The sequence below is a fragment of the Panicum virgatum genome, chromosome 1K, assembly GCF_016808335.1.
Source record: "Panicum virgatum strain AP13 chromosome 1K, P.virgatum_v5, whole genome shotgun sequence".
Lineage (NCBI taxonomy): Eukaryota > Viridiplantae > Streptophyta > Magnoliopsida > Poales > Poaceae > Panicum > Panicum virgatum.
In genome coordinates, this window is record NC_053136.1 from 55478876 (window position 1) to 55499039 (window position 20164).

A 20164-nucleotide genomic window follows, 5' to 3' on the forward strand; every position below is an offset into this window, starting at 1 on the left:
GAATCTCTTTGCTTTGAAATGGAAAAGCTGAATTTAAGCATTGTACCACATGGCTCATTGGCTCATCTAGAGCTTACTCCTACTCTTCGCGATCTAATCATAGCGGCACAAAAGCAAGATAAGGGGGTGAAGGAAATTCAGAGAAGACTATCAGAAGGAGACCCTAAAGTGAATTGCTTCCACCAGGATAATAAGAATGTGTTATGGTTCAAGAACCGATTAATGGTGCCTAAGAATTTTGAGCTCAGAAAACAGATCCTTGATGAAGCCCATACTTCACGACTATCAATTCATCCGGGTAGCAACAAGATGTACCAAGACCTGAAGCAACGATTTTGGTGGACTCGGATGAAAAGGGAAATAGCCAAGTATGTGTCGGAGTGTGATATCTGTCGGAGGGTTAAAGCCAGTCATCTCAGACCAGCTGGGACTCTCCAGCCCTTGAATATTCCAGAATGGAAATGGAAAGATATAAGTATGGATTTCATCGTCGGCTTACCTCGAACTCAAAAGGGTTATGACTCTATTTGGGTTGTGGTCGATAGGCTAACTAAATCGGCACATTTCCTCCCAGTTAAGACGACGTACTTGACCAAGCAATATGCGGAATTGTACATGGATCGTATACTATGTTTACATGGTGTGCCAAAGACTATCATTTCCGATCGAGGAACTCAGTTCGTTGCTCGTTTTTGGGAGCAATTACATGCTTGCTTGGGAACGCATCTTATTCGCAGCTCTGCATATCACCCTCAAACAGACGGCCAAACCGAGAGGATAAATCAAATTTTGGAAGATATGCTCCGTGCTTGCGTCTTGACCTATCCACAGAAATGGGATCAATGCTTGTCGTTAGCTGAATTCTCTTATAACAATAGTTATCAAGAGAGCATCAAAATGGCACCATTCGAAGCACTGTATGGTCGTCGATGTCGTACACCTCTCAATTGGTCTGAAATCGGAGAAAGAACGATCTTTGGGCCCGACATGGTTCAAGAGGCCGATGAACAAGTCCGCCTTATCCAAGCCAACTTAAAGATTGCACAAACTCGACAGAAGAGCTATGCGGATAAAAGAAGGGATCCGCTCGTCTTTAAGGTCGGTGACCATGTCTATTTAAAAGTATCACCTTGGAAAGGCGTGCAAAGATTCGGAATAAAAGGGAAGTTAGCTCCCCGCTACATCAGTCCATATCAAATTGTGGAACGATGCGGTCCTGTGGCTTATCGGTTGGATCTTCCAGCGAATCTTTCTGCAGTTCATAACATCTTCCATGTGTCACAACTCAGACTGTGCCTTAGAGTTCCGACGGAAGCTGTTGAAAGTGACTCGATTCAATTAGAGTCTGATCTCACTTATTCTGAGCATCCTATCAAGATTATTGATCGCAAGGATCGAGTTACTCGTCGCACAACCAACCGATTCTACAAAGTACAATGGAGTAATCACTCCGAAGATGAAGCTACTTGGGAGAAGGAGGAATTTCTGAGATCCAAGTATCCGGAGTTTTTAAACGCTCATCCAGGTACTACATCTTCGAACCCTTTCCGCCTGTTTAAATTCTCTCGTGCGTGAATCTCGGGACGAGATTCCTTTAAGGGGGGAAGGCTGTAACACCCCTGTGTTAATCGTCTCGTTAATCTTGAATTAACTCGCTAATCGTGGACTCAAATTCGTCGTTAACGCTAATCGCGTTCGCTTAATAAACATCTACTTAGCTGTGTTCGATCTCGTTTTTGTCCTTGATCCGAGCTCCAAATCAACTTCCGCCCAAAACGAAAGTTGTAGATCTTTTAATTCTCTACCACTTTTATTTTGGCCAAATTTCAAGTTGCTACATGAAATTTGGAGTTTCAGTTAACCAAAAGCGAGTCAAAATCCTTAAATGCGTTCCCTGTGCTTCTCCAGTGTTCGTACTGTGCCGCCCCGACGCCATACCGGCGTCTGGTCGCCGGCGAGCGACGCCACGCGTCGGCAATCGCGCCCCGACACCGCTCTTCACCTTGCACTGGCCTGGAAACTTCCGTTCAGTCCATCCCTATCCCTTTCCCGAGCTGCTGCGCAGAGCACGAGCTCGAGCTCGCCGCCGTCCGTTCCGCCGACCATCCCTCACCACTCCGTCTCGATTCGCCGCGCCCAGAGCCCAGCAGCCTTGCCGTCCACCGTCTCCACTTCACCCCGAGCCCGTTGGAGCTCCACCACGACCGAATCAGGCACCCCCGCCACGGCCACCATTGACGTTCGTCGCCGAGCTTCGACCTCTACGCCGAGCTCCCTCTCCCGGCCATCCTCCGCTTCAAATTGAACCGCGGTGAGCACCCCTACGACCTTCGCTCGCTCACCGGCCTTTTCCCCACCCAAATCCGCGGCCGCCGCCGCCGAATCGCCGCCGCGCCACCACGGAACGCGCCGCCGCCCCACTGCGCCCGCCGCCGGCTCTCTCTGCGCCTCCCCGTGCGCCGACTCCGCGCGCCCTAGGGCCGTCGGGACCCGCTGGACGGGGTGCTGCCCGCCGCCGCCGCCGACCGGCCCTATCCGGGCCGGAACAACGCCGCCGCCGCGCGCCCTTGCCCTGGCGCCGCCGCGGGCCGCCATGCGCGTGCCTCTGGGCCGCGCTGTGCGTGCCCCGCTCGGCCGCCGCCTGCCCGCACCGCGGCCGCGGCTCGGCCAGTCGCGTCGCCGGCCGGCCAGCCCCGGCAGGGGCCGGTGCCGTGCCGCCGCGGGCTGCCTGGCCGCCGCGCTGGCCGCCCAGCGCAAAACAGAGGAGGAGGGGGCGGGCTGGGCCACTGACTAGTGGGGCCCGGCTGTCAGCGCCCCCACTTTATTGTTTCCAGTTTATATTTCTTATTTTCGGCTGAAAGTTTATAATTGCTTAGAAATTCATAGAAAAATGCGAAAAATGCCAAACAAATTTTGTTAGATTTCTGAAATCATGTTCTTCAGAGGAAAAATACTTAAGCATGCTTTTTATCACTTTTGCTCTGGTGAAAATTCAAATTGTGTTTAACCTAGTCTATTTTGTACCACTTGTTCTATAACTCTAAAAATTATGAAAAATTTGCAGTGGCCTTATCCTTGCATGTGTAATCCACTGTAAAATTTTCAGATGCTTAGCCTATGTGCTTGGTTGTGCACCTGTTAGTGTTTGTTTTTCCTTTTCTAGGGCTAAAGGAAATGTGTTTCTATATCTTTAAACGTTAGAAAAATTTGGGTGGCATGCTTACTGCTTTCAAGTTAAGCTGGTAAATTCTTGTGCTAGAGCTTGTAGGCAAGTTAGGGTTTTGCTTATAGTTGCCCTAGCTATGCTCTTTTCCTTATTTAGTGTGGTAGTTAATTTGTTTCATGCATGTGTACCTTAACAAAATAAACTCCGGTTTTAATCCTTGCTGCTCTAAGCAAAGTCAGTAGTTGTTTTTGAAAGGAAACACTTCAAGCTAATTTGAGTTAATCGTTTCATCGCATTATGTGCTCATGCATTGCACTGTGTTCTAATTGTTGCATGACATATTTTATTCGTGTAGACGCCACGAACGACGCTGTCCACGAGCTAGTTGCTGAGCCGGTCCAGGAGCCACGAGCAGGAGCGCAGCAGGAGGACGCCGTTGAGCACGCTCCAGCAGACTTTGTTAACCCCGCTGACCTGCAAGGCAAGCCCCGGAGCATAACCTTATTTTAATTTATTCAATGTTTATTTAAGTATTGTGCATTTATGTTCTAGGAGTTGAATGGAACCATAGTATGCATGTTTCCCTAGGTACCGTGGGCCTATACTAGTATGCAGGTGTCGATAGAAATGCTTTGCTAAATAGGATTTCGGTAGAAGTCGAGTGATTACTGTCACTCGCGAGTTTAGGATCTTGATCCCTTAGTTTTGGCTTGAAATGAATTGTTGAGTAAAGAGAAATGGAGACCGGGCGGAAATGAGTTGGTTTTGGAATAGAATGGATGGAAAGAAATCTCCGCCTGTGTCGATTGAGGACCGTTCCGTTGTTGGCAGTGCTGATCGAGGATTGAACAGTACTAACCACATACCGGAAGTAGGAGGTAGTCGAAACCGGTAAGCTGTGTACCACCTTACAGCGGTGATTTGAATTCCGCCATGCTACGCTGGGCGTGGGAGTTGGCGGGTGTTGGATAGGATGCCGCCTCCAGGTTCTCCGGGAGTTCACTGCGAGGGGCCCATCACCTGGGTTTTAGCAGGCGTAGTTCAGATGCCGTGGTAATGTGGAAACAGTTGACGCGCGTGGCCCGACGGGGCTTACATGTGTCGTGTGAGTTAGGTCCACCTTGCAAGGTTAAATCGGATCGATTCGCCGTGACTCGCGGTTATGAGAGCCTTGATCTCTTTGTCACATCGTAGTAAGAAAGTGGAATAAAAACGGAATGGAAAAGACTGGTTTGGAAGTTGCTAAAAGATAATCTGATCCACCATGTGTGTTTTAGATGAATAGGCGAACTTAGTAATACTTGGTATACTAAATGGAGCTAAAATATTGAAAGTAAGGATTCACTTCTAGCAGCTTTTCAGCAAAAGAACTCCAGAGTCAGAAAGCTTTGCATGTCTAGGTAATGGGCTAAGTATACCCAGAGTCGGGTAAGCCTTGCTGAGTATTAGTATACTCAGGGTTGTTGTTGTAACCCTTCTGAGCAGGTTGTGTCCCTGCGGACTTCGAGGAGATCTGTGCGTCCTGGATTGGACAGCCGCTTCCTCCAGGTTGGACCGTCGAGTGGGCCCCGTCTTCCCCGTGAAGATTGGGCAGGTTGGCGTCACATCGGTGGGCAGGATGTGGAGCTCACCTTTTATCGTCGTCGTAGCTATCGTATTGTATTTCGAACTCAGTTTTAAACTTCCGCTGTGCGTTTAAACTCTGTTGTTTGTATTTAAGACTTTTATGTAAAACCTGTGTTGTAAATTAATTTGAAGATTTTTTTTTTGTTTGCTGGTAACACCTGTGCTCGTCTTCGTACGGGTCTAAGTGCAATTGTGATCCTGGAGTACAGTAGTTTAATCGGGATTTTACCCGACAGCCTATCAGGTTACACCGTTTTAAGTGCACAGTAACTGGATTAAGTATTAAGATGATGGTTAGTGCATTTAAGCCGGTTTAATTTGGACGGTGCTGCTACAGCGCTCCACGACGACGAGGGCGCCAGGGACAAGCCGGTCTCGCCGGGCCGTGTTGACGCTCCTTAGCGCCCTAATTTATGTACCGCAAGCGCACGGATTGTGGTAGCTTTTCCCTTAGAGTACTCCCCCAAGATTTATCAATCCGTGGATCGACAAAGAACTATCTAAGGTTTTCCATCTAATCTAACGGATCTTTTCCATCTAATCTAACGGATCTATCCTAACATAAAGCATGAATTGCAGATATAGAGTAAACATTTGATAGATATGAGTGTTGTGTAAAGGTTGATCTCATCCATGAACATAGGCGTAACCATAGCAAAACCAAAGACATGACTAGGCCTATCGTCATCTAGTTGTAGTTCAAGCTAACGAGCAAATAAATCATGCATCTCAATCAATAGCATCTTTAAATCAAAACCTCCAATCCAACCCCTCGAGAACCCCCCTACTAAGGCCACGCCCTGTCACGACGCTCCCTTTGGACAAAAGCACCCTGAAGCACGCTAGACGTGTCGAACCCCCTTGGGTAGATCCGGTATGAACTCCTAGCCACCATAGCTACAAGACCACCCCCATGCAATCTATCTCGAGAATAGATCTAGGAATAAGCGCACCCAAGGCAAGAACGAAATAAAAAAGGAGAGACATGATTATCATTACTCACATAATAGATGTGTTTGGATCATCACCGCCGTGTGCACACCATCGACGAATCCAACTAGCTCATGAACTCCGCCATGGCACAACCACGCAGGGAGGCCATGGCGGCTAGGGGCGGCCTAAGCCATCTCCTAGACAACTTCGAAGACTTGCGGCGGCCGTTGTCTCCCTCCAGTCTTGGCCCTAGGTTTTCGTCGAGTTCTGGGTGGATGAATGCCGCGAGTTGAATAAGGTGCAAGTTATTTATGAGCCGACGAAGCCACCGGTCGAAGGGGAGGCCGAACCGCCTCGGAAACGGACTAGGCCGGCCGGCCTACCCTCTTTCGGGCCCGCCTCGGTCTCATCTTTCTCGTGTAGACTCCTCGCATCTTCTAGAGTTTATGTCATTCTCGATTGCTCCCCTTTGGACATCGTTATCTTGGAGATATATTCGAGGAAAAGATAGGATAGGGAATCCTTCCTGAAATCTTCATTTGTTTTGCTTAATTCCGAAGTATCTTGATCTCATCTTCGTGGGCTTGGTCCTTTGGGCTCTCTTGAAGAATGGATGTGTATGAATGGGCTTCGAATCAACATGGGCTTTGGTCCTTCCTTTGGGCTTTGACCTTCGTCTTTCTCCGTGTTAGCGCTCGATTATGGGCCTCGTCATTTCATGCTCCAAAATAGGCCAAAAACCTTCAAAAACGAAGTTACTCCAAAATATATGTGCAAATGTGAAAATGACCAATAATTATGCCGGGGGTTAGGACAGTTAGTGATTTTGATATTAAATTCATGCCATTATCAAGGATAAACAAGGGATAAAATGGGTACTTAAGGAGCGCCAACAGACCGGAAGGCAGATCTTCGCGGATCTGGGCTCGCCGATCTCGCCGCTGCACCTGCGCCCCGGCCGCGGCCACACTGTCGTCCTCGTCCTCGTCAGCCGGGTCCGCCAAGTCGCCAGCGCTGGGCAATGCGGCTGCGGCGGCCGTAGGGAGAGGCGGCGGCCGGGTAGAGGCGTGCCGGGCCGAGGCCGGCGGGGTGGCATCCGGTGCGCCGGCGAGGCGGGGCGGGGAGGTGATAGGATGAGGGCGACGGGGTGGAGGAGTGCCGGGCCAAGGGCAGCGGGGTGGCGGATGGCGCGCCGGCGAGGCGGGGCGGTGATGCGTCGGGGGAGGGCAGAGAGAGATGGGAGGGAGGATCGGGCCCTCCTTTTCCTAGGGGCCTGCCACCGTAGTTTGAGAGCCCATCTAAAATGAGAGCCCATTTGAGGTTCTGCTGGAGTTGAAATTCCTCATAAACTTCTAAAAAATAGAGTAGGGGCCTAAACGAGGGCTTGGGCTGGAGTTGCTCTTAGTCCTTCATGCTCGGGCTTTTTAATTCGCGACCGCGCGCCAGCACAACTTCTGGCGATTGATCAGACAAAACTCACCGTCAGGGGCGGAGACAAGGGGGTCGAGCAGGGGCCTGGCCCCCTAATGATCCCGTAGCACCATTATAGCACCATTATCAAAAGTGGAATTTACTCCAGCGGCAGCATGCGGCAAGACTATTAACCCCCAATCACTGCTTAACCTCCAATGATCAAATCCTGCTCCGCCCCTGGTCACCGTACTGCATGTCCGTCCGACTCCCAGGCACAGTCCGCACAGGCGCACACTTCCCACCGTACTGCATGTCCGTCCGACTCCCAGGACCTCGTCAAGCTAAAGGCACTGTCCATTCACATGGTTCTCTTTTATCATTTTGAAAAAAACGAGAAAAATATAAAACCAAACTATGACAGCATAAATTATTTTTTAATAAATTATATACAAAAAAATTTTATGCATAAATAATCTGCTCATAAGTTATGCATGAAAGTATAAAATATTTGCATAAATTATATGACACAAAAATTATGTGTATAAGTTGTACCGCAAAAATTATGCATATAGATTCCTGTTCATAAGTTATATATGCAAAAAAACATAAATTGTATGCACACATTGTATGAAACAAAATTATATTCATAAGTTGTTCAAAAATATTTACAAAAAGTTACGAAGGAAAAATATTAAGGCACAAAAAATATAATAAAAACGAAAAGAAAAGGCATGTCTGGCTGCTTCCGCACATGCGCACAGCGGCACAAAAAATATAATAAAAACGAAAAGAAAAGGCATGTCTGGCTGCTTCCGCACATGCGCACAGCGGCACCTAGGGATGGCAATGGGTACCCGAAATCCGAGTACCCGACGGTTTTTACCCGATAAGAAGGCGGGTATGGAATGATTTTTCTACCCGTGGGTACATTATTGGACAAAATACTATACCCATCGGGTATGGCGGGTACGGGTGCAGGTTTATACTACCCATACCCGCCTACCCGTGGGTAAGAAATACCCGCAGGAAAAACAAATGAGCCTAAGTATCTAACTCATTTTAGCCCATATGACCTATGAATTTAGCTCAAATCCAATTAAACCCTCCTAGTATATATATTGTTGAACCCTCTCTAACTCATGTTAACCCATATGAGCCATTAACTTGTTGAAATGAAGCTTGTAATGATTTATTTTTCATGTGAATGTCTAATATTTATATGTAATACTCAGGTATGATTTCGGGTGTGGGTTACCCGACGGGTAAAAATTACCCGTGCGGGTACGGGTATGGAATCATTTTCTTACCCGTATGCGGGTACGGGTAACCCGATGGGTAAAATTTAATCCTAACGGGTACGGGTATGGGTGGCCACTACCCGACGGGTATATACCCGTTGCCATCCCTAGCGGCACCGCTCCCGCCGGCTGCTCCAGTTTTGCGTCCCCCTAACCCAACTCAAAATTAATATATTTAGTTATTCAACCCCACCTAATTCAATTAGTTAATTTGTCAACTCTAATCAACCTGTCTCATTACAAGCGGGTAACCCATAAAAATCTATGAGTTCTACTATGTATTGAAATTTAGTGGCTCTACATTTGATATGGGGCCACATATATGTCTAGCCACAATATTTTATACAGGGTATCTGCCAGTCATATTGACTCATCTCCAAAAATTTCAGTCAATTTCGATAAAATTTTATAGTGTGAACGCAACTCTTGATGTGGAGCCCACATGTAGTTCTAGCCACGCTGCTTTACACAGAGTAACTTCTAGTTGTACTGAGTCATCTCTAACAAATTTCAGTTAATTTCGATAAATTTTTATAGTGTGAATGCGAAGTTTTAATTCCAGAGTCCGGCTTTTGATGTGGAGCCCACGTATAATTCTACTCACGCTACTTTGCACAAAGTAACTGCAAGTGTTACAAATTTAAGTCCATATATGCGCCGACTGCCTCATCTCACTCTTCCGTCCCCGGCTGGCACCGTACCCCACCCGACCATGCATCACCGTGTGTACCCGGCCTGCTAGCCAGCTAGCAGCCGCCGGAGTCCGTTGACGTCGCGGGGAGAGAGATCGGGCGATCGAGCCTTTAATTTGGATCCGCTCAAGCACGGATGCATGCATGCATGCGCTCAATTCTTGCCATGCTGCGGTGCTGCTGAATGAATTTCGTCAGCATATTATGAGCATCATCCTCCGGGTTCTGAAGCATCATACTAATGCCCGCCGCGCTACGTACTGCAGGTGAGCCGGGAGTCGAAGCCGGAGCCGAAGGAGAGCTGCAGGTCGCTCCGTCAACCAGTTAATTTTCGGCTCCAACCCCAACAAAGAGCCCCTGTAGAAGCTGTTTTGAGAATCACCGTTGGTACAGCTAGAAGCTGGTGGAGCCGGTGTTTCAAGAAAAAAAAAAAGAAGCTGGTGGAGCTAGGAGCTGTTGAAGCAGCCGTCGTACCGATTACTGGGCAGCACGTCACACTACGAAAAATATCTACAGCATCCATCAACAGGTCCCCTCGATCGCGCGCGGTCCCCGATCGAGAGCGGCTGCCATCGGCGGCCGGACCCGGGCTAGGTTGACGTACGACGCCGCCGGTAGCTAGGGGCCGCGCCGCAGATCGACGACACGGCATTGCCTCCCGGGGAGGTGGACGCTGGGGCCATGCACGGCAGGTCGGCAGGGCCGCCCCCACAGCCCACTGGTGGTGGTCTGCGCGCGCTGTCTCGCCGCCTGGGCTGCTGCGGGACCCGGCCCGGCGCCTCTCCGGGCGCGCCCCTCGTGGCCTCGGGATCATCATCAATCCTGATCACGACAAGACTCGGGTCTGTTTAGTTTACTTTGCATTTTATGTTTTTACGTTTTTATAATAAAATTTTTAAGATTTGAAATATTAAATGTAAACTAATTACAAAATTAATTACAGATCTCGTCTGTAAACTATGAGACGAATCTAATGAGCCTAATTAGAGGATATTAGAGCATGTTTATTATAGTATTATTGTAGTAATTTAGTGTTTAATCATGTCCTAATTAGGCTCATTAGATTCGTCTCGTGATTTACAGTCCATTTGTGTAATGCGATTTATTTTTTGACTACATTTAGTACACTATACAAGCGATTTATAAAAATTTTGCGTTTTGTCATTTGGGGTTTAAACACGGCCGATGCAGCTTCACCGTCTCACCGCGGCTGGCAGGCTACTGTGCTAGCGCACAGCTAGCGGCGTGGTCCTCGCAGCCGCACAGAGCCACAGAGACCGAGTCGTCGCATGCCGATCGATCGAGCAGCAGCAGCAGGCCGGGCACGGGCTGGCGCCCGGCGGCTGGCGTAGAGCGGTTTGTGGGCGGCGCGGCGCCGCGCCCATTGTACTTCCGGTAAACTCCGGCGCCCGCGGTTTGCTTGCAGTGTGCTTGCAGCTGCAGCAGACGAACTGACCTGTAGCTAGCGTGCTGCGTGCACCAAATCACAGGTCCTCAGGCGACGATCCGAGCAGCACTGCAAGTAGTAGGGTGCCCGTCCCGTCGGAACCACCGTTAGCTGCACGCCTGCACCTGGCAGTAAAGGTTTGCTCTAGTAAATACTCATCCTCCAGGCCTCCAGGGCTCTGTACGCCCGTGTCTTCAGCGGCCCATAAGCCCACGAGCTCGCCAAGAGTTCAAAGCAGTGCAAGTCGGCCTCACATTCGCTTTAGGCCCGGCAGGCCGCCCCCTCGTCGTGTAGCTTCCCGTGGATCATCACTCGCTGGTACCGTGTCCACGTCACCAGATCCAGAGCCCGAGCCAATGCAGCCCACATGCCAACGGCCCCTAATCGGCAGCTGCAGGCCTTCCACAGACCAACCACATGCGTCAGTGACCACCAGCCATTGGAGGTGGAGCTCAGCTCGTGTCGCAACTGAAGAATCTCCTCCAATGGCTGCGGCGAGGGCCCTCGCGAGCAAGCTCCTGCGGCAGCAGGGGAACACGAGCGCCCACCGGCTCCCCGGCATGGCCGTCGGCGCGTTCGCCGGCTTCTTCAGCGCCGCAGCCGTCGCGTCGGCGTCCGACGGGGGCAACAACGCCTGCCCGGCCTACCCGTGGCCGCACGACGGGTAAGCTCACCTGCACCGGCGGCTCGCCGTTGACCAGTTCTAATTGCTCACGACTTTCCTGTCCGAGCAGGGCGCGGGGCGGGCACAAGGTGTTCATGCAGCACGACTGCGCGGCGTGCCACTCCATGCTCCCGTACGCTGGCCTCGCCAAGGCCGCGGCGGGACGCGGCGAGGTGGTGGCCGAGATCGTGGTCGTCCACGAGGCGGCGCGCTCGGAGCCGGCAGCGGCGGCGACGCTCCACGGCGGCGCCTGCCCGCCGGACCTCTCCGTCATCACGAAAGTAAACGGGCATATTCTGTTCTCCTCCAACCACCGTACCTCTAGTGCTGCTACCTACCACTCCATTGCTCATACAAGTTGCTCTGTTCTGTTCATGCAAAATCAGATGCTGGAAGGGCTGCGCCACAACAACCTCTTCAACGCCGAAGAGCTGAAGAAGAGGATGGCGCTGCCGCTGCCTAACCCAGTCTGGCTGCAGTTCCTTCAGCCGCACCGTACATGAGGATATCGAGGAATTCCCAGGCAGCCTGAATGCCGCCACATTCTAGCGACCTACGTGCTCTGCTGCAGTGTGTTTGTATTTCTGGCAACTGTCATGTGTAAAAATAACATTGGGACCGTGTTGGATCCTGTCTTAATACTGAAAGAAACAGTAAACCATATCGCGTCAAACTGTATTGTGGTCTACGCTATGCAGATCAACCCGGATTGACTCTGTAATCGATGAACCATAACTTGCTCTCACACTGTCTACAGCACAACCATAATAATTGTTAAAGGGGTGAACCATATACTCCAGCAACGTGAAAATCTGTGTCCCGAAGGCAACTCATACATACTCCAGCAAGAAAGCAACTAGTTAAAATGATGACTCGTACATACTCTAGGCTCTGATTCTCCCTTTCCCGCAACAATGATATCTGCAGCCTGTGAGCTGCGAATAATTTTATCTGTGTTCCGCTGAATGTGTGCATACTGTCCATTCTTCACGTTCTTTGTTGTCATCCAAAACCTGAAGGAATCGATCTTGAAACCCTGGAAACGCTCCAAGCTTTTTAAGGCTCTCACTTTGCTTTGCAATTATCACTTCAAGGTACTTGCTGTGTCCCTCTACTTGCAACTGCAGCTTTCTTTGGATCTGTGTAAAGGAAAATATAAGTGCGCGCCCAGCTGCATGCCTTCTCTTTCTTGTGGGAGTTCCATTTTCGTTTTTAATTAGCATCTGATTTTTAAAGAATATGCATACCTCAAGTTGTTCGTGAAGTTGTTTCTGCAAGCTAATCTGCGCCATCAATCCTTCAACATTCCCTGTGCCTCTGCAGTAGGCATAGAATTATATATGTTGACTGAATCTTACATAGAACTTCACTATCAGTTGGCGTGCGTAGCATATTGAAAATATATATCATGGACCTAAAAAGGGTAACTAAAAACTCATTCACGCAGGCAAATAGGTGAAATCTTATGCATTACTGTCTACAAAATAGGACAAGATATGGTCTACTTTGTAACAGCAGGAAAGGCTAGTAAATCCATCTCACTTTAACTGCAGAGTGGATGCTTCATCCATTTGGCTGCTTCTCCGTCCAGGCACACCTGCTAGGAAGAATAAAAGGCAAAATTGTAATTTATTCAATTCCTAAAATAATAGTTTGACTGCATAATCCTATTCGCTTCAGACTGACCATTGGATGATTCAGGTTGACGTTGCACTGTACGGTACTTCTGTAGAACAATAACACATGGCTGTCAGTAAAAGGAGAAGTGTGGTACAAAAGCTTTGAAAACGTGAAGAAATAAATAAATACCTGCAGATGACTTTTTACATGGTATATAGTTAATCCTTCGACCTTCATAACCTTCTGGACTGCTTTTGGAGTTGCTTCTGCAGGAACAAAGAAAAAGAATGAAGTTATCTGGCAACAAGGGCAAGACAAGTCGCAATATGACAGATAAAATTGAGACTTGCACTTGAGTGACAAAAGTATGATAACTATAAAACAAATCTTAAAGAAAAAGCTTTAGCAACTTACTTTCGCTCCCACCCAGCTTGTTAATAGCATCAACAAACCGCTCGTGGAGCTCAGGTGTCCAGCGTATCCTTCACTTTGGAGCAGTATTTGAAGAAGGCAGGTTGTCAGAGCAAATTTCATCAGTGGACAGGATTTGGTGTACTTCTCTGAGTACAGCAGTATGGATAACTTTTAGGTGCGGCTCGTGTTGCACTTATGGCATCAACTGTCTACAAACAAGGAATATTTCTAGCTACATTCAGCATGCAGGATAAAGTCCACTGATTCAATTTGCACAATGAATTTCACTATTGTTCCATGGCAGAACAGGCAAAAGAAAACAGAAAAAAGGAGAGGAAGAAATCCAGAGATGGTCAGGCCATGGAATGAGCAAAACATTATTATATCCAGATACTTTCAGCACAGATTCAGCAGAACCTACATTTTTGTGATGCTGCATGGAACTCCTAGATGAAAACCACTCATTTTGCAGTGCAACATTAGTGATAGGATTGATTGTCATGGTGGCTTGAACTTGTTGGCCAAAGGCAGTCACGTTTTGTGGATTGGGAAAATCAGCACTTGCTACATAATCAAATAAACCTTGGAGTTGTTCTTGATTCGAACTTATCTGTTCAGATACTTCTGGAAAATCCATCATTAAAGGCCTTGAAATATGCAGGAGTGATGAATGTGTTGACGACAATCGAGTATCAGGATCAGATGGCTCAGTAACATATGGTCCAGAACAAAGCTTCCCATCTGATGATTTATTGTTGGCATGAAGGCCTGAGGTGAAGTTGGAAGCTAATATACATGTTGACATGGCGTCCTGTGCAGCCATAGAATTACCAAATGAGGTGACAGGACTAATAGGCAGTTCGCTTTCACCATAAGATGATCTCTGCTCTGGAAAACTAGGAAATGACACCTCTGAGAGTGCTTGCGCTACTATTATAGCTGATGAAAGACATGGAGGAACTGTTCCATTGTAAAGCCTATTCATGGTTGATGTATGGCTGCATGCAGTACCCATCAGTTGAATCTGTTGAAGTGAAGCTTCAGTCATATCATTCGCCAATTGCAGAGATGTATTGCATCAATCTTGTGAAGAAAATCATTGGAGAGAAAAAAAAATTACTTCTAGTGACTGCAGGAAAGCTAAAGATTGTAATCATGATGTAAGAGAGAACAAACTGCAAAGGATTGAGGAACACATCTGTTATGACCGGTGTCCAGTACACCAGGAGGAGGCCCATTAGTGGCTAGGCGCAGGAGATTAGATGGGCTTGGCCCAGTTATTTACCTCGTTTCTTTATAAACACTGTAACATACTTTGTTTGGATTAAGCAAGAGCAATCATATCGCTCGGCTTCCCTCAGGGAGCCGGGAGACCCCCAAACCCTAGCCGCCACCTGCCTCCTCCCCCTTGCGCGACCACGGCGCCCAGAAGCCGTCGGGCGCGCATCATCCTCCGTCCTCCTCCTTCCCACGCCTACAACATGCGCCCACGCCTTGGTAGGGATCCAATTCCTATCAACATCTGATATGAACTGTGGAGTTAAACCACTCCTTAACAATAAAGACAAAAGGAAAAGATACGTCGAACAACTTATTAGAACAAGATCCACCTATTAAAGCAGTTTCTTAAAATATATGTAAATGCCATGAAGAATACAAGGAAATATAACATCAAAGAAAGAGATCAGAAGAGAGAAATCAGACATGAAATCTGCAAGAAGAGTAAGCTGGAATTGGCACCTGGGTTACTGCTTACTTGTTTCTTCAAGTAATGGAATCGATGAAGAGGTGTTGCAAAACTTTAGATTGCCATCATCAAGAATCATGAATTGTTTTTCCTTTTAGAGGTCTAGGGCGGGGACCATGGTTCTGGAACTGCTACATGTACCCTTGTTTTATATGGTCACTAAACTAATAGTCCACAGCCATCCCATATTGCAGCAACTTGAACAACATATTCACTTAATTTAGAAAATGATAAATTGATAATTATCAAAAACCAACCAGCTATTTCACACCCAACTTTCTCCCACGAGCAACATGTATTCCTTCAATTTTTAAAAGTTTTACATTCCTCAAGATATAGTATAAACTAGGTTGTTGCTAGTACAGTGAAGGAACCTGTCTTCAGACATATCAAGACCCAACTGTTTATATTAATAAAGCCAGTTATAACAAATTTCCAACATCTGCCTCGCCAAATCTTCTGTCTGATGAGCTAACTATGTGGATGAAGCAACGTCTATAATAAATTCCAACAATGAGTTTGCAATAGGAGTTCTTTTTGGGCAGCTATATGCTTTGGAGTTGACAAATCCAATTTGGCATGTACCAAGCCTCCATTGGAAAGCTAGCCTGACAACATCCCTTTATAAATTAAGTTCTCTTTTGCCTTTATCCATCATCATGCATCTTTTCATCATTTCAAACGAAGGAGCAGCAGAAATATAAAACTGAAAGGTCTTAGGGACCTCATTAATTACATTAGGAATTCTGATCTGGTGTAGGTAGAATCTAGAAGCATTATAGGGGGAAATAATTGAGAAAGAAGTCAACTGGGCATTAATTGGTTTACAGATGAAAACTTAGAAACTTTAACAGAGGTGAAATTAACTAGGCTGATGTGAAACGATGTTGGCAGACAGATTATGAGATTGGACTGAAAATTAAATAACAAGACAAATTCTATTAAAAAAAATATTACGAGTCATCTCCAATATATGACGCTTCACCCTAAAAAAACTTGTGTTTCATGTTCAGCAAGCATAAAAGAAGAGAAGAATGAACAAGATATAAGCAAATCACATGAGTCAACATGGGATGAATCTAGTCGCATCTGTCATTACTCATCATCTTGAAGAAGGAAAAGAGGAGCGAGAACCCCTTCAATCCCCAAATCTACATATATGCAAGGTATCTCTTTCAGTTCAACTGTTCCATCAAGAAGAAAGGCAAAACCAGTTGATTTTCTGCTGTTCAGCCAATCACGGCCATAGATGTGAAATACTATTTGCAGTGAGCTTGGAAATCAGGCACTCATTTAAAAGTGAACCATCAGATTTGCCATGCACATTGCTAACATTCAGCATAATCTTGAACTATACCTACTTTCACTAACTCACTATGCCACAGTTAGATGAGATTGTTGAATATGGAATGCGTAGAGACATCGAATCCTCTCAGTAATCTCACCTAGAAGGAAGAAAAATAAGCTTCAGTACAAGAGTTTGGAGCACATGAGTGCTTATTTCATTTGAAATCTGAGAAGGGAGCAGCTGCAGCTGTAAAACTACTTACAGTTATGATGCTGCTCTATTCCATCCCCTCTGCAGCAACACTTTCTGAAAAATAGTCAAAATCAGCTCATACGAACTAACACAGGAATTTGAAATGTGACGTATCTTGCACCAACTCATTCCTTAATAACATACCGATCTGAAGGAGCAGCTTCATGAAATTGTTTACCTATTTGAGCAAGGTATATCTGGAACATGGTTGACCTATACAATCCATTACAACACCAAACTACCATTAAAATGATCACAGAAGTAAACTTAAAAGGACATCCCTGAGGTAAGAAGTAAGCTCACCGTGGTGGTATTGCTGCGGCGGTAAGAACTGGAGGTAGAAGCCATAATATGGATGGTTTACTGCGTAGTGACTGACTTGCATACTCAAGAATATCCTTTTCCTGAAAGTTCAAAGCTTTGGTAAACAGGGGCGTAGCTAGCTGTAAAAAACTGCAGATACCAATAAATAACAATTCATGCCCTCTTGCTAACATTATGCCCCGCTACACACTTTTATTTCCTGAGAAATCTCTGAAATACATGCTAATTATAACCAATAGAACTATAATGCAGACAATTCTTAAGAATTTTTGCTGCATTAAAACATATCGGGAGGCCCTGGATTGTGCGGCATTTTTTTTTATCATCTGACCATGATGCTGAGCGTTGCAAGACAAGGGCATATGTTAGTCAAAATGAAGTTAAGAATATGGTATCAAAATGTAAATATTAGCATATAAAGCGAAATTCACTGATTCTAGCACTATTTTAACAAAAAAAAACACTTGTAAGTAAAACTAGAACAATGGTAGTATGAACTGTTAGTAGTTTTCATCTTTTGCAATTTATTTAACATTTGGAATGTAAACAAAGGACTGAGTAGCAGATCTCATCAAATAATGGTTTTGTCTTAGATTTCTTTTTCCTGTCACATGTTAAAGCATGGTTCCAAGAAATGCATTGAAGATCTGATTTAGTCTACAAGTACTCATTACAGTTTCTGGGAGGAGTATGATCATAGGCCCTCCCCAGATTCCAGTCACAGAAGGACGGACAGTTGATGACACATTACAGTGCTTAATTAGGCGAACCTTTCTGAAATTATTTATCAAGTTGTACATATATCTACTGGATTCTGATGGTACAATACCCACTTTTCCAAAAGCTCTCAGTGAAAATGTTTCCAACATACAAGAATACTCGACAAGATCTAGCAACATGACATAAGATCCAAATAGGAAGAACCTCCAAGTCAAGAAGTTTGTCTTGGCATTTGTCCTGAGAAGTTCCCTGAAGCAACTGGTGCAGATCAGCATGCTGCTTGGATATAGGAACTAAACAGAAAGTGTGTGACATGAAGCCCTCTATCATTGTATTCCATTGCCTTGAAATCAAACCCAGAAAGCATATCTCCTACAAAGGCAATGCATACATGTTTATGTGACAATGTAGAAAGCTTATGTACCAAAGCATCTACAATCCAAAGACCAGACATAAATAGTTACTCCCTCCATATCACTTTTAGATGTCGTTTTGGACATGATTTACAATACCAAGGCATGATTAATTAGAAGGTAGTATTCCCTGTCTGCCCATATTAAATTGCCTCTTCTACCTACTTTGATCATAAATTCGTTCTGATCTGAATGGCTAGAGTGGACTGCCCCGATGTAGGAGGCCGCCGGTTCGATTCCTTCAGCCACTATTTTTGCTGCGCATGGAGATTTGCTTGGCACAGGAATTTTTTATTCGCATGCACAAGGCTGGTGACCAGCTTGGGCAGGCGAGCAGCCGGAGCCGAGGAGGCGAGCAGCATGCATGGCTTCATTTCCCCATGCGCTTTTTCTTTCCGAGGGCGGCGACAGAGCTTCGTTCCCAGCAGGATGTGCTTCGCTGGTAGGGGTAAAGTCGTCCAACGGCATCTCGAAAGAGTAGAACGACTTCTATTTCTACCAATCTATCAACAGCCTAAAACGACATGTAAAACTGATATGGAGGGAGTACCATGATTTCGACAAGACTTTGACAAGATTCTTCAAAACTTTTTAAGGGCTCAAACACTTTCATCCACTGCTCCTTGGGAGCTTTAAAAATCAAACTAGCTCCAGACAAAATCCGAATGGTTCTCTCATCGAGCAGATATGACAAGCACTTTGCTCTCCATTGCTTCCGTATGAGAAACTCGTCAATCATTCGCGATGTTCTGCGTAATAATAATTTTGGATAAATTCAAACTGAGGCATGCTGTGATGAAAAAAATAAATGACACAGGAATGCGGATTTTTTAGGGCAGGAATGTGGATTAAGAAGAGAAGCAATATATAGCATGTGAATGTTTACTTTGGTATTGCTGGGGTGCACGGCTCATTACTTGCATCACCAAAGCTGTTCTTTTTGACACTGTTCAGAAGTGTTCCTAGTCCTCTCTCAGACAAACAAGAACATGATGCCAAATCCAGCCCTTCCAAGAATTCTTTAACTAGAATCCGTGAATGGCCCATGGATTCTGCATACAGTTCATCAGAACTAGCAGGAAGCCCAATGTCACGAGCATTCCTGGTCTGTATAAAGCATGAAGAATTCATATCCAATATTGACTCAGCATACTCTTGGCATGCATTGCGCACACCACTAGCACAAATGACATCAATATCCATCTCAACAACTGCTTCAAGAAGAGCACCGAGGTTTTCCACACACATTTCTCTTGCTTTCAGAAAATGTCGGATAACCAATACCCTTGCTGTGGAAAGGGTTTCCGACCGCATACCAGCAAGACCCTGCCATAGAAAAGAGCATCAATACATGCAAAACCCCTGAATCAACACATATTTTTTTTAGAGGAACATGCAATGACTCCCTGCCCCATCTTTACTAAGATGAAGCAAAAAGTCATACAGCATCCAGTTCAAGAGAACATAAAGCTTTTTAACCAAACGCAACACCAGCACTGAATCAACACATATATTGTACTGTTTTGGACAAGCACCTTCGGAAACTCCGAACTTGAAGTGAGTTCGGCGAGGGCTGCATCGAGTTCTCCAGCAGAATCCTCGTAATGGCCTGATTCACGCAGGTCCTTGAAAACCTGAACACAGTGCAGGCACAATTGAGCAACTCAGGAGAAATGTCTCGGACTAACTGATTGGTACTACTTCAAATTACATTTATCGCACAAATTCTGCAAATGCATAGCGTACACAAGCGGCACAGTGCATACGGGATTCTGAACTCCGAAGTACGCGAGCCACCTCTGGACGGGGGAGACATTATGGCGTCGAAAGGCAGGAGCCGAAGCTAGCGCCCGTAGCAGTTAAGAGGGGAATCGCTACTGATCTCCTCGAAGAAGAGAGCCCACCGGAGGGCCTTCTTAACCTCCTCGGAGCTCCAAGTGGCGCCGGCGCCGGACGAGGTGCGGCCGCCGGCGAGGACGAGGACGTCGACGAAACCCCGCACCAGGCCGAGCACCTCCTCCATGGCCACTGCCGCGTGCGCCCACCCCATTTCCTAGTCCCTTGCTCACAATTCTGACTTTGGTAGGGACTAAGGAGCAACAAATCCTGCACCTTTCACTTTGTATTCAGAACCCTAACACTTACTC

At 46.5% G+C, this 20164-nt stretch overlaps 2 protein-coding genes across 7 annotated transcripts; one reads left to right on the plus strand and one right to left on the minus strand.

Annotated features, from left to right (window-relative positions):
* Window positions 1-10961: 10961 nt before the first annotated feature.
* LOC120646174 (cytochrome c1 2, heme protein, mitochondrial-like) lies at window positions 10962-11912 on the plus strand. The gene is made up of 3 exons (XM_039922869.1): window positions 10962-11239; window positions 11310-11520; window positions 11626-11912. Exons 1-3 carry the CDS (start codon window positions 11061-11063, stop codon window positions 11740-11742), a joined length of 507 nt encoding a protein of 168 aa, XP_039778803.1. The 5' UTR covers window positions 10962-11060; the 3' UTR covers window positions 11743-11912.
* Window positions 11913-11964: 52 nt separating this feature from the next.
* On the minus strand, window positions 11965-20101 carry LOC120646095. 6 transcript variants are annotated; one of them, XM_039922817.1, is made up of 16 exons: window positions 19900-20101; window positions 19553-19651; window positions 18904-19343; window positions 18568-18766; window positions 17809-17976; window positions 16864-16964; window positions 16705-16773; window positions 16571-16614; window positions 14184-16465; window positions 13695-14084; window positions 13274-13482; window positions 13049-13125; window positions 12926-12965; window positions 12782-12836; window positions 12487-12556; window positions 11965-12378 (listed from the first exon to the last, which is right to left on the minus strand). In XM_039922817.1, exons 1-9 carry the CDS (start codon window positions 20065-20067, stop codon window positions 16395-16397), a joined length of 1359 nt encoding a protein of 452 aa, XP_039778751.1. In that variant the 5' UTR covers window positions 20068-20101; the 3' UTR covers window positions 11965-12378; window positions 12487-12556; window positions 12782-12836; window positions 12926-12965; window positions 13049-13125; window positions 13274-13482; window positions 13695-14084; window positions 14184-16394. The 6 variants fall into 6 exon arrangements, with proteins under 6 accessions (XP_039778751.1, XP_039778774.1, XP_039778761.1 ...); XM_039922840.1 differs by having other exon boundaries at window positions 13274-13346; window positions 13695-16465; XM_039922827.1 differs by having other exon boundaries at window positions 13274-13419; window positions 13695-16465.
* Between the last annotated feature and the right edge of the window lie 63 nt (window positions 20102-20164).